General features: G+C 52.9%; 1 protein-coding gene across 2 annotated transcripts; it reads right to left on the bottom strand.

The window, feature by feature from the left end:
* Positions 1-254: 254 nt before the first annotated feature.
* HSDL1 (hydroxysteroid dehydrogenase like 1) lies at positions 255-8,219 on the bottom strand (the record flags this gene model as incomplete). Of its 2 annotated transcripts, XM_080702907.1 has the most annotated exons (5): positions 255-353; positions 6,527-6,754; positions 6,968-7,153; positions 7,319-7,413; positions 8,000-8,219. In XM_080702907.1, the coding sequence occupies 5 exons, from the start codon at positions 8,217-8,219 to the stop codon at positions 255-257; spliced, it is 828 nt and encodes a 275-aa protein (XP_080559033.1). The 2 variants fall into 2 exon arrangements, with proteins under 2 accessions (XP_080559033.1, XP_080559032.1); XM_080702906.1 differs by having other exon boundaries at positions 6,968-7,413.
* Positions 8,220-18,379: the final 10,160 nt, after the last annotated feature.

Here is an 18,379-nt window from a genome sequence, read left to right as displayed (position 1 = left end):
CATAAACCACGCAACGTGTGAGCTGCGTGGGACAAAAAGCAACGCCGTCTTGATCCTCCCGGCAGTTCTCCGCCTCCGCTGGCACTCACTCTGACCACGGCCTGGCCTTTGAGGTCGTCTCTCTCAAAGTCTGCCTTGCAAATGACGAATCAACAGTCATAAAAGAAAATACACACATAGATGAGGTTTTTCCAAATGTCGGAATACTGTAGGTCACCAGGAGTTGGCAAAACTTCTCCACCAGCCGTCCAGATTCACGCTCTGCAGGATAAGGCCTCCTTACGTAACGAACGGTTGAGAAGGTTTGCTCCCCACACCCAGAGCCACTCGGGCATATACTGTGCAAAAAGAAACTAAAAAGAAAGAGAAAAAGGTTAAACGGTCAGATCCCAAAACACCCTAAGAAAGCAAGCGTACAGATTTAATCCACTGAGGACCTACCAACCTCATCACATACGACAGAGGCGCCTGTAAAGCCAGGGCTTGGGCGGCCGAGGCAGGAGGAGCACATGTTCAAGGACAGCCTCAAGTAGTGAGCCTCGGCCACCTAGCAGACCCTGCTCTAAGACAGAAATATGAAGTGCATTGTAGCCCGGGAGTAGAACGCCCTGGGTTCAGTGCCCAGCACCCCAACACACACACACACACACACACACACACACACACACACACACACAGGAAAGCCCCTCCCAGGGCTTCTGTACCGAGCACCGCGTTCTGCATAGGACACCAGCCTGGATTCTGTCTAGGGGAACAGACACCTCTTTACTGAGGAAAAAGCCAAATAACCCCCTAGCACTTGCTCTTGGTCCACTCCACAACGCTACCTTGGAGGTCACCGGCCTGGCCAACACTGTCAGTCCCCCCGCGCTGCCGGCGGCCACACCTCTGACGTGTCTTGCCTCGGCTACCCTTCTGGGCCTTGAAGCCGGCTTGCGCTGATGGCTCCCTGCCTGCGATGTCCCCTGGTGGCCATGTCCCCATCTCCTCTGCCGCCTCAACCCGTGGGCCAGATTCTACTGGGCTCTGCGTGTAAACATGGCGATCTTGTGAGGTATGCTCTGGCCCGTGCTGTCATAAAGACTTGCCGGGTCTCTACCTCCCTTTACGGCTAAAGCCACCACTAGCCGCCACGACTGGCAAACCAGCCTACGAAAACAGTGACAAGAAGTGGTGCCCAAGTTCCCGGGAGAGACAAGAGCATCTGTCCCCCTTTATCAGCTCTCCCTTTCTCAGCATTCCCAGCCTGCATCTGTAGCCCCTCGGGCCCCTGACTTAGGAGAAAGCTCCTCCATTCTCTGACCACCGCAGACGGCTGTTCTTCCTCCACCCGTTTTCTCTGGAGCACTGGTTTTCAAAGAGGACGAGCCTCTGCCTCTGCCTCGGTAACAGCATGAGCAGCACCACCACACCCTCTCCCCAGTCTGCACTGGAACTGGACAAACCAAAACCAAGGGATGCGACTCCATCTTAGTGCAGGAACAGGATGTTCGCTGGTTACAGTTACAAAGTCCTTAGCAACAAACTTCAGCTGGGATAAGCATGCAGGGTGGTTAGGGTGATGTGAGAAAATCAGACTTTGAGGAGGGAGCAGGCCGGAGCGAATTTAAACAAGAAAAGTGAGGAACGCCAGGACAGCGGAGCTGTGTCTGGCATTAGCCGAGGGCTCGGAACAGGCAGAGTGCCAGTACAGCCGCTCGGCTCCAGGGCTCCCAACCCAGGCCCTTCCCGCCTGTCCAGCTGCCCCGGGGTGTGTGGTACCGTGTCTGTGGAGGCCAGGGACGCGGCTCAGCATCGTACATAGCACAGCTCCCGCCAAGGGCACAGTCACGAGTGCGCCAGTGGTGCTGCGGGAGGAACCGAGCAGCTGGCGGGCCTGAGACCGAAAGACGGTCTAACAGCCTGTGTAGTCAAGAAGAGAGGAGATCCCGCGGTGCCAACATCCTGGCCTCAAGCAGAACTGATACAGCGGGGTGCTGAGTCAAGGAGCCTGTATCACTACCCTTGCAATAACGACCCGGGGGCCTGACGCAGGGCAGGTCGCCACGTCACTACCTGCCTGCTGCCCTCCTGGGGCTTGGCAGAGTGCAGGTCAGCCGCCTGGAACACAGCAGCCCAGGATCGGGCCTGCAGCCATGAGAACGTCCTGGGGGAAGTAAGGACTGTGTCCTTGGGCAGACCCTGTGGGAAGAGCTCCGCTCCTCCCAGAAGCCAGTGCTCCCAAGTCTGTGGGGGTAAAGGAAGCCTGCCATGCGTGTGCACCCGAGATAGACCTTGCGCGTCTCCAGTGCCCACTTGTGGGCAGAGGCTGGCACCTACCACCCTGCTTGTTCTTCCTCCCACCCCTGCCCCTGTCTGCTTCAGGGGACCAGCACCCAGTTGTGTTGGACAGACTGACTGGCTGGCACACTGGTGCCCACCCCAAGGAGGCGCGAGCACCCTGCTCACTGTGGGGGCTGGGGAGCTAGTGGAGGATGAGACCTGATCCTCTGGCACTGACAACCAGCTACCGGGCTTTAACACTGACCCTTTAGCCAACACCAGTTATGGGGAAGGAACGCCAAGCCCTGAGCCGTGAACTGCAGAGAGAGAGGACCGAAGCCAAGGAGCAGGGGCATGGAGACTTAGTGGTGGGTTTCAGGATCCTGCAGGCTTAGCCCCGTCCGGGGTCCTGCCCAGCCTGCCCAGTGCTCCTCTGCAACAGAACCTACAGGGACAGCTGCCGTGGGGCCTCCCTGCCGTGACCCTGGCCAGGGAGTGTGAGGAGGAGGGCTGCGCTGTATGCACGGTTGAAATGCAGGTGTCCTTCCTCCCCCTCTGGGCTGGGTGGGCTGAAAGCCTTGACGCAGGTGGAGCAGGAAGGATGGAAGACAGCCCGGGCAGCTAAGCAAGCGCTCGCCAGGGGCCAGAGCTGCCCGGAGCCGCCTTGTCCTCGCTAGGCTGAGTGTGCTGACATTACCCCGCTGCGGATGCCGCGACCTCTGCCGGCCCCTTCCTGGCTTCCTGCACCCGCGCCCACACCTTCCCTCGGCTGGACTCCTGCCTCCCTTTCCCGCAAAGCTGGAGGCCCTGAGTCTCAGCAAATGCTTTTCTTCTCCTTACACGTTCTCTCTCGGTGGTGCCGCCCACGCGCACAGCTTCCACGCGGACCCCACGCCGACCCGCACGCCTCTGTCTCTGCACAGCCTTCCACCCGCACGCCCTGCTCCTCTCAAGGCTCCCAGAGCCTGGAATCCAGCCTGCACAGCCTCGCCAGCCCGACTTCAGCCCGAAGCCCCGGCCCCGCCTCAGCCCTCAAGGTCCACCTGCTGCAGGCAGGCGGTGGCTCACTGCAGGTTTCCAACACGCTGAGCGCGCTCGCTGCGGGCGTCCTTTCCTCTACCAGTGACCACAGAATACCATCCTCAGTTAACTCGTGACGCAGGAGACAAACTGGAGTGAACAGCACAATAAACTTCACACCATTTGTTCAAGACAAATTCCCTACAGAGTGTGTGTGTGTGTGTGTGAGAGAGAGAGAGAGAGAGAGTGAGTGTGTGTGTGTGTGTGTGTGTGTGTGTGTGTGTGTGTGTGAGAGAGAGAGAGAGAGAGAGCGCGCGCGCGTGCTGGGGGAGTGGCGCTGGAGCACAGGGCATCTACCTCTGAGCCACACCCCCACCCCATTTTATACTTATTTTACTTTTTTTTGAAACAGGGTCTCACTAAGTTGAGGAGGGCCTCACTAAACTGCTGAGGCTGCTGCACACCTGTGATCCTCCTGTCTCAGCCTCCCAAGTACTAGGATTTCAGGCACGCACCACCACGCTCAGCTCTTACGGTTTAAAGATAGAGGACTGAAATCTTGATAAGAGAGAAATCTTTGTGACGAGGATAAACTGCATTCAGAAGAAATGACTACAAAAAGGAAAGTGACAGCAGCAGAAAGTACCACAGAAACACGTTCTGGACAAAACAGCAACTGATGAGTCGAATCTTTACGTTAAACTAAAAAAATCAATAATGTGCAAAATAATTTTTTGTGCTACTGAGAATGGAACCCAGGGGCATTCGACCTCTGAACTACACCCCCAGCCCTATTTTTTATTCTTTATTTTTGAAACAGTGTCTCACTGAGTTCCAAAGGGCCTCACTAAGTAGCTGAGGCTGTCCGCGAACCGCGATCCTCCTGTCTCAGCCTCCTGAATGCTGGGATTACAAGCCTGCGCCACCACGCCCGGCTTGAGAATAATTTGAGTAAAATAAAAATAAAATATAAAAACAGAAAGTTTTAATGGCTCTGTATTTTTGGAAAAATACTCTAGGAATTAAATTAGCTTCACAATATTTCTTGGCAGAAAAATAGTTGAGAAAAGTTCTCAATGTAAACAAAGTTTAACTGTGATTAAAACATTGATGGTTCATACACAGAATCAGCGTATCTGTAACACCTAAACCTATCCTCACTATCGCTTAATTTCCAAGAGAACTCCAGGGTTAATAGCTTCTAAAACTACTTTCTAGGTTTGTCTGATTTTCTCAAGTAATTAAGGATCTAGAAGCAAACACTTAATAGTATTTAAGAAATATTTAGCCAAATCTTTTGATAAAAGTGAAAATTACTGATGCAGTATATGTTTGTCTGCTTTGTGGTGCTGAGGGTTGATCTCAGGGACATTCTACCTCGGAGCTACACCCCCAGCCTTATTTTATTTTTATTTATTTTTATTTTATTTTATTTTGGTGGTACTGGGGTTCCTGGAAGCCCTTCTACCTCCGGGCTACACTCCCAGACCTATTTTTGCATTTTTATTTGGAAACAGGGTCTCCTGAGCCAGCGCGCGCGGCTGGCTTCGAACCTGCGCGCTCCTCCTGTCTCCGCCTCCCCAGCGCGGGGATGACGAGCGCCCGCCGCGCCCGGCCGTTTTTACTTTTAAATAGGGTCTGGCTAGGTTGCTGAGGGTCTCACTACTTGCCAAGGTGTCTCTAAGCCTACGATCCTCCTGTCTCAGCTTCCCAAGTACTGAGATTACAAGCACGCGCCACCACACCTGGCTTATATGTCTATTTTGTAGTAATAAATCTAACACTCCCTATGCAAACAGTCCCAAAAATATTTGTTTGGTAATTTAAAAAATTCCAAGCATTAAAGAAAAAATTCTAAACTAGGGCACGTTTATTTTCTAAGCCAGATTGTAAAACACAAATTATTATAAATTATTATTATTTTTTGTTTGGTTTGGTTTGGTAGTACTGGAGGTGGAACCCAGAGGCTTTCCTACCTCCGGGCTATACTCCCAGACCTATTTTATATTTTTTTTATTTAGAAACAGGGTCTCACTAAGTTGCTGAGGCTGGCTTTGAACCTGTGCGATCCTCCTGTCTCAGCCTCCCAAGCACGGGGACTACAAGCGTGCACCACCACGCCTGGCTCTTATTATAAATTATTATGAGTTCTCTCCCTTATACTTACAATCACAATTTTCAACATTTAATAAAAGCTGGGTGTGGTGATACACATGTGTAATCTCAGTACTTGGGAAGCTGAGATAGGAGGATCGCAGATTTGAGGCCAGCCTCAGCAACTTAGCGTTTCAAAATACATATGTGTTTCAAAATAAAAAAATTATTATGTGATTATGTGTTTCAAAATAAAAAAATAAATAAAAAGGGCTGGGAGGTTGTGGCTCATAGGAAGAATGCCCTGAGTTAAATGCCCACTACCAAAAGTACTCTTAAAAGATGTTAATCTTTGTCATGTCTGAACAATATTTTTTTTTTTTTTTAATTTTAGGGCTGGTGATATGGCTCAAGAAAAAGAATTCTAGGGCTGAAGCTTGCCTAGCTTTAACACCACGGGGGAAAAATCAAAGCAAGTCTGTGCTTGAGAAAACGAGTTGAATATACAGAGATGTTTGTTACCTAAAATAATGGCTACATAAAATACAGAAATATTTGGTGGTTTTATCTGTTTTGGAATAAATGCTCATTTAGAGGTTCCCCTTCAGGCATTACTAGAATGTTTTACTTTTTATTTTTTTGGAGCACTGGGATTGAACCCAGGGCCTAATGTACTAGGCAAACGTTCTTCCACTAAGCCACATCCTTCCCCCCACACATATTACATATACGTGTGTGTGTATGTGTAGACAGGGTCTCACTAAATTGCCTCGATGGCCCCACGCTCGTGACCCCTCCTGCCTCAGTTCACCAGTCTCCGGGATGGCAGATGTGCACCATCATGCCTGGCGAGCGCTAACAGAATCTTTACTCTGACATTCCCATGAAATACTGAGTACTTTGCTATTCCTATCCTGCACTTGTACTGAAGCAGCCTATTTCATGTTTTAGGAGTCACACAGATTCAAGCTTTAAAAACTCTTAGTAATCCCACAGAAGAGAACTTAGTGTCTCAACTGGGATCATTAGGGTCGAGACGTGTAAGCCCCGGAGGCCCGTTCCCCTCTTCCCCGTGAGGCTTCTGGCAGATGCCTAGGGTCGCTCAGAGGCCCCGCACACGCGGCCGGCACTGAGCTGAAGGCACGGCTACCTGAATGGAGTGGGACCAGTAGCCCGTGGTCCTTTTAGAGATCCCGAGGGTGGAAACAGCGTGATGCGCGTAGACCGTGGGTGAAGGCACCAGCCACGGGAGCCTGTGCAGGAAGCTGCCAGGTGCGGACGAGTTGGTGGCTACGTAGAACGGGGTGAGGCTCTGCACGAAGACCCCTTTAGACGCGTACTCGTACTGCAGCGCTCTGCTGAAGTGGTCTAGGTACGCCTGGTAAAAGCGAGCGGGGAGAAGACTTTTAATCCGGGAGGAACCCAAAGAAAATTCAGGAAGAAGCTGCACTTATTATCATTTCAGGACAAAATGCAACATGAGCGAACACGAGCTGCTGACAAGGGACTCGCAAGTAAGGCCGACCACCGCCCCCGACCACCGCCCCTGACCACCGCCCCCGACCACCGCCTCCGCGAGGACCCCACAGACCTTGGACGCCGAGTACGCGGCCAGCTGGGGAGTGGGCTTGCAGCAGGAGCCCGAGGAGATGGTGACGATGGCGCCTCTCTTTCTCTCCACCATTCCCGGCAGCACGGTGTGGACCAGCAGACTGGCAGCAGCGATGTTCACGTTTATGATGTCCCAGAGCGTGTCCTCGGAGACCTGGGTAAAGTACTGGGGGTAGGGGTAAAACACACCCACGTTGTTCACCAGGATGCCAATGTCTCTGTCTCTCAGGGCCTCCCCGATGGGGCCGTAGATCTCGCGGCCTCTGCTGAAGTCCGCCACGATGACGTCCGTCTCCACTCTGTAGGTGTCGGCGATGTCTTTGGCAACCACCTGCAACTTCTCTTCGCTCCGACTGATCAGGATAATATTGAGCCCTCGGCTCGCTAACTCCTCCGCGTAGGCCTTGCCAATCCCATCTGTCGCACCTACGAGGCAAGCCAGGGGCGTGAGCCTGCTCCTCTCACGGTGTCCTGCAGATGCGTCCGAGCCACCCCCTGCCAGGCACTCCCGAAAGAGCCACGCTGGAAACAAGCGGGTTCTCGGTCCCACATCTAGCAGCCGGGCACAGGCTGGGCTCCAGACACCCTAACAGACAGGCAAGGCATCGCCAAGCTGAAAAACACAGGAGGAAGTTGTTTCCAAACTTCCAGCTGGCCTGTGTGGGTGCGGGAGCGCTTTTCTGAGCAGTGATAAGATGCGACGCAAAATAGGTGAAGTACTTCTCAAGTGGTGGCTGTCCACGACCATCGGCCACAGAACCAAAAGGGAGGGGAGTGGGGGGCAGGAAGGCGGGTGGGCGGCCGCTCAGGAGGGCACGGCGGCAGAGGGACCGCGTGCACGAGTGCGGGCGCGCAGCTGCTCTCACAGGAGGCAGCGGGACACGCGAGCGCATCTTAAGGAACCCAGGTGCTGTTCGTCAGCACGCTCCCAGGAAAACAGCACTGAAAACGGTAAGTGCGTGACTTAAAACACACCCTAACCACAGAAGGCTACTCAGTGTAAACGGGTTACCGCTGACGACTGCCCATCTCCCGTACTGCCGAATGAGGTCCGCCCTGCTCCCCAGCCGAGGGATGAAGTGCAGCCTGACGAGGCTGTAGAAGTCACAGATGATGGTGATGCTCTTTCTCGCCGTGTACCAGGCTCCGACCAAAGCCAGCGCCTCCATGTAGCAGTTGCAGGACCTGGCAATTTCCCTGTACAGGAGGTAGAAGCTGTCCACGGCAGCCATGGCGCCCTGCGGGGATGGGGAGAGAGAGAGAGCGGCCCGCTGCTGAGGCTGGTCAGGGCCATGCCTGGGCTGGGCGAAGGAGGCCTGAGGGGATTCAGACCCTCACAATTCTGCATTTAGGTAACAGTAACTTTCGGGAAGCAGGAAGCCTACGGACCCAGCTGACAACCTCATTACCCAGCATCAGTGGCTTAGCGAGTGCTTTTCTTCTGAGGAAATTAATCTGAATAACTACCACAAGACGCCAAACTCCCAAGCCTGGCGTGGTGGCACGTGCTTGTAATCCTAGCACTTGGGAAGCTGAGACGGGAGGAACAGAGGTTCCAGGACAGCCTCAGCAAGTCGTGAGATTTTCATCAATCTAGTCAGACCCTGTTTCAAAATTTTAAAAAAGTAAGCCAGGCGTGGTGGCTCACGCTTGTAATCCCAGCATTCGGGAGGCTGAGACAGGAGGATCGCGGTTCACAGACAGCCTCAGCTACTTAGGTCCTTCACAACTCAGCGAGACTGTTTCAAAATAAAGAATAAAATATAGGGCGGGGGGGTGTAGCTCAGAGGTAGAATGCCCCTGGGTTCCATCCCCAGACCCGCAATAAATAAATAAATAAATAAATAAATAAAGTAAAATAGGGCTGGGGGCGTAGCTCGGAGGTAGAATGCCCCGGGTTCAATATCCAGTAGCACACATACAAAAAATTTTTTTCTCCTAATATTCAAGCACTGTACTGTGTGTTGTGGACACAGAGTTAAACATAATATGCTGTGTGCCCTAAAAATTCTCTAATCTCGTGTAATAAGAAGCACACTTTGTAATTTGTGCCATCCAGGAGGGTCCAGAGCTGTTTGTTTTGTCCAGTCAGGAAGCAGGGAAGACCTTTTACTACCCACAGCGAGCTGCAGTAGAAGAAACAGCGCAGCATTAGGGTGCTGCCCTGGTCCCCAAACCTTAACATTAGGTGACATGTGTATTCAAGTAAAGGATGGCTCCGGAGCTTGAAGAAGTGGAGCCAGCTTGTACACGATGCTGCGTTCCTGCCCCAGGTTTAAGCACAGTCCCGCCGCTTCTCTGCGTCTGCATAGCAGCTATTTCCTGAGCACTGTGTTCTGTGTACGTGGCAGGCAGATGAGAGGCTTCTGAGACAAACACCTGCGCCCTGTGAAGAGGCACACTTCCAGCGAGACCTTCTGCAGAGCCTCATGGTCTGGACTCGTGTGCCTGCACGGGGCAGCCCTGGAGAGGCCGACCGAGGCGAGGCGCGGCCCGGCATGACTCGGTGAGCCTCGTCCTCGTCTAACCCGAGGAGCCACTGGAGCCGGCCACGGCGCGCGGCCGGGGAGGCAGAAAACATCACGAACCGAGACAGACTGAAACCGAAGCTCATCTGCGTCTCAGCTACCTGGAGGTGGGGGCCGGAGGGTCACAAGTTCAAGGCCAGTCTGGGCAACTCAGTGAGACCCTGTCTCAACATACAACCCCGAAACAAATGGCCCACAACTTCAATTTCTTATTAGAAAATCATTAAAGGACTGGAATTCTGTGTTAAAGCATATTAAGGTAAGAGTTCCTGTGTGTGTGTGTGTGTGTGTGTTTTGGTGGTACTAGGGTTTCTGGAAGCCCTTCTACCTCTGGGCTACACTCCCAGACCTATTTTATATTTTATTTGGAAACAGGGTGTCACTAAGTTGCTGAGAGCCTCACCAAGTAGCTGAGGCTGGCTTTGAACCTGTGCGATCCTCCTGTCTCAGCCTCCCAAGCGCGGGGATTACAAACGTGCGCCACCACGCCCAGCGTGTGTGTGTTATTTGTTTTGTTTTTAGTGTTACTAGGCATTGAACCCAAGAGCACTCTACCACCAAGCTACACCCCAAGACTTTTTAATTTTTTTATTTTGACACCAGATCTTGTTAAGTTCCCAAGGGGGACCTGAACTTGCAATCCTCCAGTCTCAGTCTCCCATGTACTGGGATCACATGGATGTGCCCCACACCCAAGTACAAACAGGGCTGGGGTGCAGTTCAGAGGTACGATGCCCCTGGGTTCAACCCCCAGTGCCATACACACAAAACAGTATATGCAAAAAATAAGTGTACATGCATCTTTAGTCATAACCAGACACTAGGCCACGCAGAAAGTAAATGCATAAAAATTACTTGTATATACTAGGGCTTTCAAATCAAAATGTATTATTAGAGAAAGAAAAACAGTGAGTAGAAACCACCTAGACACCTGGAACCTTAGGTCTTCCTCTAGCTGCAGGTGGGCGCGTATCTAAGACATTAAAGGATTAAAAAATAAAGCCCATGCATCAAGATGTCCTGGGAGCACCGTGAAGTTCGGGGAGAGGAGGCGAGGCTCACTCCAGTGCCCGTAGAGCCAGCTGCTCCGGGCACGTGGGCATCTGTGTCGTCACCTGGGCGCCAGCCGCCTGACCTCAGGGGCCTCCCGCTTTCCGCGCTATCTGTTCGTGGACCACCCTTGTCTCTTACCTTCTGCCTCTGGCTCTGGGCCTTCAGCCGTGTGTGCTGCCCTCGAGGCCAAGCTGTGGACAAAAGACACCAGTCCCTTCATTTCCTGTAGCTCACCTGGGAACGCTTTGTATCCAACGAACGCTACAGTTTTCCAAAATTAAGGAAGCATCAAAACTCTTATGCCACAAGCAGGCAGCAAAGTGTTTCCTGAGCATGACCTGGCGCCTCTCAGGTAAGAGGCCTCTCGGCCGCTGGCCCCGGGGGCTCGGTGGGCAGCACTCCTCGTCCTGTGAGCTTGTTCTTAGGAAGGCTCATCAAACGGGACAAAAACCCCGCCAAATGCTTGGAGAAAGATGGCCCTCTGGAACGGCACCAGGGAGCCTGGGGCACAGCCCGGCTGCAAGGCCCCGGGAGGCCACACAGAGCTGCTCCTCACCCCAGTCTGCCTGGGCTTTTGCCAGGGCATCCTCTCGCCTCTCTCTGTGACCCCCTTCCTCAGCTCCTCTCAAACTGCCCACCTGAGCATCTCTCTCCAAATCCCTGACAGATTCTGGCTGGTCCAGCTGAGCTCAGGCATCCACCACCCGTCGATCCCCTGGCAGCCATGGCAGAGGGAATGGCCTTGTGGCATCCGGGGTGACCCAGTGCTGTGAGTGGTGGTCAGGGCCTCAGGACGTGAGGTGAGTCACCTGGTACCCGAGTCCCTCGCACTCCACCGCACACGCTGCGTTGGGCTGTTTGGTTTCTGCACCACTGTGGTAGGTGGCACTCCCCCAGGGCAGAGGCCGGGTCCTAGCCTCCGCCACCCTCCAGCTCATCCCACAAGCCCGCAGAGAGGAGCTGAGTTAAAAGGCCTCACTGAGTCTCCAGCTGCGCTCACAGGTTGACTTTTCCTGCAGTGTCCACATGGCGGAAATAGTCTGTCCCCCAACTTCGGACTGGACCGCCCACAAATTCCTGAGACCCTTTACAGAAAGAAAAACTATGTGCAAAATCTGCCAAAGCCCCACTGCTTGGGACCCCCAGAATAGGGGCAGTGCCTGAGGGGCGAGGGAGGCAGAACACGCCAGCTCTCCCCAGCAGAGACCCCTCCCCGGCCCACGTCATGACGCACCGACGTGGCGGCGTGCCAGTACAGCCCGAGTGTACGCTATCCCCGCCCTGTGCTTTTAGGATCTCAGTCACTGGAGGGCTGCGAGCCTTCAGTCGGCCTCACGTGAATTCTACCACTCCTAAGAAACAGGGAAAGGCGGGGAGACTGGACTCACACCCCAAACCCACAGAAGACTGCAAATCCAAACCGAACATGTTCACGAGTAACCGACATCTTTGCCAAGAAGCCTACATGTGTGGCCCGTGGTCGATAGCGGGGTCATTTAGGATAGCCCGCACGGGAAGCCACGCTACCTGGGGAGCACGGAAGACGACAGCTCAGTGGCCAGGACAGAGACCATCGTGACCGCTGGGCCAGGACCCCCACCTCCCTGCACATGAGGAACTTACAGAAAGGTACGCTGAGCCACGCAGGGCGGCGGGGCCCGCAGGGGGCTGAGGCCTTGCAGGGCAGAGGAGGGAAGATGGGGGCGGTGCTGTTGCCGCCAGGCTGCTCGGGACAGTGCATGCCCACTGTGCTTACATGAAGACAAACCCAAAAGGCGCCAGCTCAGAGGAGCCGGTGGAGGACAGCAGACCTGCCAGCACTCAGACGATGACCTTCCCAGCCTCCCGCTGTGAGAATTAAATGATTGCGATTAATAGGCCACCCAGTTACCGTCTCCTGTTACAGCGACCCAAAAGAGTGTGGCCTGGATCTTAGACACTCATCACGTGCAGAGCGGCGGTACCTTAGAAGTGCCTCTAAGAAGTTGTTAGGAGGCTTTGCTTCCTTGAGTGAGTACTTTGCAAGCCTAGGAGAGCTGGGCGTGGCCACACCTGTAACTCCAGTACCTGGGAGGCTGAGGCAGGAGGGGTGACAGGCTCAAGCCCAGCTTCAGCAACAGCAAGACTCGCAGTGACCTGGCGAGACCCTGTCTCAGAAATATGAAGAATCAAAACGCAAAGGGCTGGGGTGCTGCTCGGAGGTAAAACACCTCTGGGTTCAATTCCCAGTACCAAACAGCAGTGGCGGCTAGGACTAGGGAAAATGGGAGAGTTTGGTAGAGCACAAACTTTCCATTCTGGAAACCTAAGGTACGGCATAGTGACTAGTTACAAGTATACTGTCCACTTGAAATGCGCAAGGACAGACCTGAAGTGAGCGCGCGCGCGCGCGCGCGCACACACACACACACACACACACACACACACACCGTAACGCTGAGCTGATGGGCAGCTGAACTAACCTGCTCCTGGTGCTCATTCAACACGCACGCCTGTCCAAATCACCACGCACTGAGACGTGGTGGAGTCGGAACAAACAAATGAAAAGCTTCTTTTAAGCTGCGTTTGCTTATCTCTACACAACACTAAGATGCCACAGAACCGAACCAAACCGGTGGTCCTCACACCAGGGAAAGAGGAGCCTTTTCTCTTCCTCCAGGACGATACGCGTCAGGGCTGGACTAGGAGACCCAAGGAGAGGTTCATGGGACGTCACGGGTAGACTGCAGTGGCACATCCCCTGCCCCAGCACCAGGGGCCCAGCCCACTGCCCACCCACAGGTCAGCTGCCCCTGCCCCAGCACCAGAGGGCCTGGCCACACACAGATTAGCTGCCCACTCCCCATCCACTGACAATCTGCCCGCTTCCCCAGCACCAGGGGACCCGGACCACTCCCCACCTACAGATCAACTGCCTTGACTTAGCAGAGAGATACAAAATAAAATCAAACAGAAAACCCTTCAGGAAGCAAGAGTGCCCGGAGAAGAGTGCTGGCTGAAACTCTGACCCCACCAACCACGCAAACGAACAAGGGTAAAAGAACACAAGATGCTTTTAGAGAAAATGACGGAAAGCGGGCGTGGTGGGCACGCTCGTCACCCCAGCACTCGGGAGGCCGAGACAGGAGGATCCCGGCTCCCGGCAGCCTCGGCCACTTAGTGAGGCCCTCAACAACTTAATGAAACCCTGTTTCAAGTTAAAGAATAAAAAATAGGGCAGCGGATGTAGCTCAGAGGTCGAATGCCCCTGGATTCCATCCTCAGTACTGAAAAAAAGGAAAGAAAAAAAGAAAAAGAAAAAGAGAAAAAAGGAAAGAAAATAAAGCAAGTACGCCAGAAAGACCATCGGCGCACCCCCAAATGACGCCACCAGCTGACAGCAGCCCCCAGAGACGTCTACAGACTAGCCCCACTCCCCATAAACAGGGTCCCTTAAATAGCAAAAGGACTTGGTCAGTACGACGGGGGACCCTGTGATGAGGAAGTGATCCTGGGTTATCCAAGCAGGCCCAGGGTAAACGTGCGTGGTCTTAGAACAGAGGGCAGGAAGAGCAACGCCAGAGAAGGCGGTGTGGCCTGTTTCAGAGGTCAGAGAGCGCTGCCTGGTGGTGCTCCACGCTGCATCTGAAGGTGGACAGAGGTCGCCAGCCAAGGATGCGGGCGGCCTCAGAAGCTGGCAGGGATGGGGGAGGCTTCTCCCCAGAGTCTCCTCAAAGAGCCACCCTGCTGACACTTTGGTTTTAGCCTCACAAGGCAGATTTTAGCCTCCTGACCTTCAGAACTGTAAGATAAAAAATTGTGTTAAGTCACCGCTTCTGTGGTCGTAACAGCAGGAAATGAAGGCAGGCAGAGGGGCAGAGGGGCAGGAGAAGGGGGATGGGCAGTGAGTGAACGGGCATCATGGCTCTTAGGACAACAGAGATGAGCTGAAACCTTGCTACACGCCTTGAGACACAGCCATTAAGTGTTTTCAGGAAGCGGAAAGTCTCCTCAGAGTCTGCTAACCTCTGACTGAGGTCCCCAGGGCCCCTGGGCATCTCTAGCCCCAGTGGAGTGTGTAGTCCAACTCTTCAGTGAGGCTGCAGGGCTATGGAAGTTTCCAGAACCTGCATCTGTCGGGCATTCAGGGCTCCACTCCACCCGCCCTCCAAGGCCAACTCAAACCACCCCAGTGGCTGGCTCAATCCCAGCACTCCAGCCGCACGCCGCCATCAGCCCTGGGTACCGGGGTCCCTTGGCCACTGAGTGCCCTCGCCCACCCCTGCTACGTGCTCAGCCCAGCTGCTTTGCTGGCCATTTAAATATAAACCTCTGCTTGCTTCCCTCTCCATTATCCAAGCAGCTCAGACCTCCTGGGGGCAGAAACTGTGTCCACCACTAATTTCCCTGTAATTAAAAAAGACCCTGATAAATACATTTAAGTGCACAAAACCTAATATGCGCAAAGGAAAAAATGCCCAGTAGTCACCAGCCTACTTATCAAAGCCAGACCCAGGAGCCCCAGACTTCCTCCCTGGCCATGGCCCTTTGTTGACGTCGGAGAAGCCCCTTTTAAACCCAGGCGATCATTTCTGTTGCTCACTGCACGCCGCAAGCATGTGTTCTGGACAACAGGACTGCTCAGCACAGCCTGGTGTGAACTCTTCATGAAGACCCCAGTCGTCCCGTGGTGGCCTGCTCTCATGCAGAGATGTTCCGGGCCTCGTCCGCCACCTGCCGCCGCAGGCCACACCTGCACCGCTGTCAGTACACACACCCACAATTCCAAGGCCCGTCCTGCTGGTGACGGGACTGTGGGTTATTTTGCTGGTTTTATCAACGGTGCTACACTGAGTATTCTCGCCCATGTCTCCTGGGCACCTGTGCAAGAGTTCTCGAAGGGGCACGGCTCGAAATGGGACTGGGCCAGCAGGCCTCCAAGCATCCTGCCAGAAGGGAGCAGAGGAGCCCAGCCCAGGCAGCGGGGCGAGGTCCACTGCCTCTGGGGGTCACTGGCTGGCAGAGCTGAGGGCCCGTGGCCAGCGGGCGCTGCCCAGCGGGCTCTCCTTCCACAGTCCTCTCAGTTCTGACAGGCCCAGAATTCTTTTTGACTTTTATTGCTGTTGTTTCTGCTCCCACCTTCCGGCTTTTCTTCTACTGTGCTGTGTTCCGTTTCTCTGAGTTGTAAGAATTCTTTATGTCTTACAGGTTCAAGTTCTGTTTGGCTTTGGACGCCTGGCCTTCTGATGCTGAGTGTCTTAATTTTCAGGGGAGCGGCTTGCTGGCCTGCCTCCTTACGGCCTGTGGTCCTCGCGCTCCACCTCAGCCCCAGGTCGTGCAGACACTGGCTCACACTATTTTCTTTCTTTTTTGTTTTCTAGTACGGGGACTAAACCCAGAGGCATTCTACCTCCAAGCTATACCCCCAGCTTTGTTTTTATTTATTTTTTATTTTTATTTTTTGCAGGTCTGAGGGTGGAACCCAGGGGCATTTGACCTCTGAGCTTAACCCCCTACCCTACTTTTGATTCTTTATTTTGAAACAGGGTCTCACTAGGTTGCGGAAAGCCTAAGTAGCTGAGGCTGTCTGTGAACCAAGATCCTCCTGTCTCAGCCTCCCAAATGCTGGGATTACAAGCGTGCGCCACCACGCCCAGCTATTTTATTATTAGTTTAAAACAGGGTCTCTCGAGGTTGCTGAGACTCACTAAATTGCCAAGGCTGGCTTTAAACCTACAAACCTCCTCCTGTCTCAGCACCCCCAAATATTGGAATTACAAGTGTGAGCCACCATAGTTGACAACATATTATTATTATTATCATTATTAGTGTGTGGTACTGAGGATGGAACCCAGGGGCATTCTACCTTCGAGCTATACCTCCAGCCCTATTTTTTATTCTTTTATTTTGAAACAGGGTCTCACTGAGTTGCAAAGGGCCTAAGTAGTTGAAGCTGTCCACAAACCGCGATCCTCCTGTCTCCAGCCTCTCAAACGCTGGGATTACAAGCGTGAGCCACTATGCCCGGCTCTGACTACATATTATTTTCTAGAATTCTTTTTGTCGGTACTGAGGATGGAACCCAGGGGCATTCTACCTTCGAGCTATACCTCCAGCCCTATTTTTTATTCTTTTATTTTGAAACAGGGTCTCACTGAGTTGCAAAGGGCCTAAGTAGTTGAAGCTGTCCACAAACCGCGATCCTCCTGTCTCCAGCCTCTCAAACGCTGGGATTACAAGCGTGAGCCACTATGCCCAGCTCTGACTACATATTATTTTCTAGAATTCTTTTTTTCGGTACTGAGGATGGAACCCAGGGGCATTCTATCTTTGAGCTATACCCCCAGCCCTATTTTTTAGTCTTTTCCTTTTTCGAAACAGGGTCTGAGTTGCAAAGGGCCTCGCCAAGTAGCTGAGGCCGTCTGTGAACTGCGATCCTCCTGTGTCAGCCTCCCGATGCTGGGTCTCGCGCGTGCGCCCCACGCCCGACTTTTCTAGAAGTTGTGTAGTTCCCTTTTCAGATGTTAGTCTTTAACTCTCCTGGAACTTAGTACTGGTGTGATGCTGGAGTATCATACATCTTTAATATAACTCCATGGCATGTAGCACGCTGTGGAGTATATAATATTTAGTAAACAGAATCAAATATTGCCTTCTGGTCAAAGCTCAAATTTCACTCTTGAGAAAAAAACTTGATGAAGCATCTCAAACTTTGTATCAGCACTTCGACAATGTCACTGTTGGTACAGGATGATTTTCTGGGATTTGTTTTCCGTTGCCTGTTTTTGCTATCTGACAGCGAGGCTGAGCGGAGAGGGCAGTGATGTGAGAATCAGAAACTGGGATTCTTATTCAAGATCCAGTACTCCCGAGTCTCATGTCTCTGTGCAGTAGGAAATGAAGGTAACCGCAATCCGATCCTAAGCACAGACCAAGACAAGTGAAAGCTTCTGTTCTTATCACACCACTGTACCTGTGTTCGTAGCAGTCTTCACAATGGCCGAAAGACAAAAAAAAAAAAAAAGTCCATCAATGGATGGACGAACAAACCCAACGTGGCCTAACCACACAAAGGAATATTATTCAGCCATAAAAATGAATAAGGTACTGATCTACACACCTGAATGGACCTTGAACACCTGGTGCCGAGGGACAGAAGCCAGACACAGAAGCGGCATGCTCTACGACTCCATTCCATTCCATTTGCATCAGAGAAATCCACGGAGACAAAAAGTGAATCAGGGATGATGGCCAGGGAGGGGTGGGGCGGAGGAAGCAGAGTCAGTGCTAAGGGCTCGGGTTTCTTTGGGGGGAGTGATGGGAACGTTCTGGAATTAAGCGGTGGTTCAGGACGCACGACATCACGAATGTACCGAAACCTATGGAGCTGCACGCTGTAAGATGGCTAAAATGGTGAATTTTATCTCCATTTAAAAAATCTATTAAAAACAGAATTGCCCATTTGTTGAGCCCCAAATGCCCTGGAATTTTCCTGCAGTGATTAAAACCTGACTGAATAGGGACTTCCTGGTTCCAGTGCCCCAATTAAGCACTGTGTGTCCTGGGTAAGGTAACATCTCGGCTACGCCTTCCTCAGTCAGCGGTAAAAATGGAGAAAACAAGGCCGGCGTGGGCACGCACCTGTAACCCCAGCTCCTGCAGGGGCTGAGGCGGCAGGATCCCAGCCAGGCTCCAGGCCACCCAGAGCCGCTGAGCCAGACGCTGTGTATATGTACAATGAAGACAGCCGGGGGGGAGCTCGTGTGATGTCCTGGGTTCAATCCCCAATACCCCGTAAAAAGAGATGGTGAGAGTCAAATGCAGTAAAACAC

This window comes from Muscardinus avellanarius, assembly GCF_963383645.1.
Source record: "Muscardinus avellanarius genome assembly, chromosome: 10".
NCBI classification, from domain to species: Eukaryota; Metazoa; Chordata; class Mammalia; order Rodentia; family Gliridae; genus Muscardinus; species Muscardinus avellanarius.
This window is presented reverse-complemented; position numbering and strand designations above follow the sequence as displayed.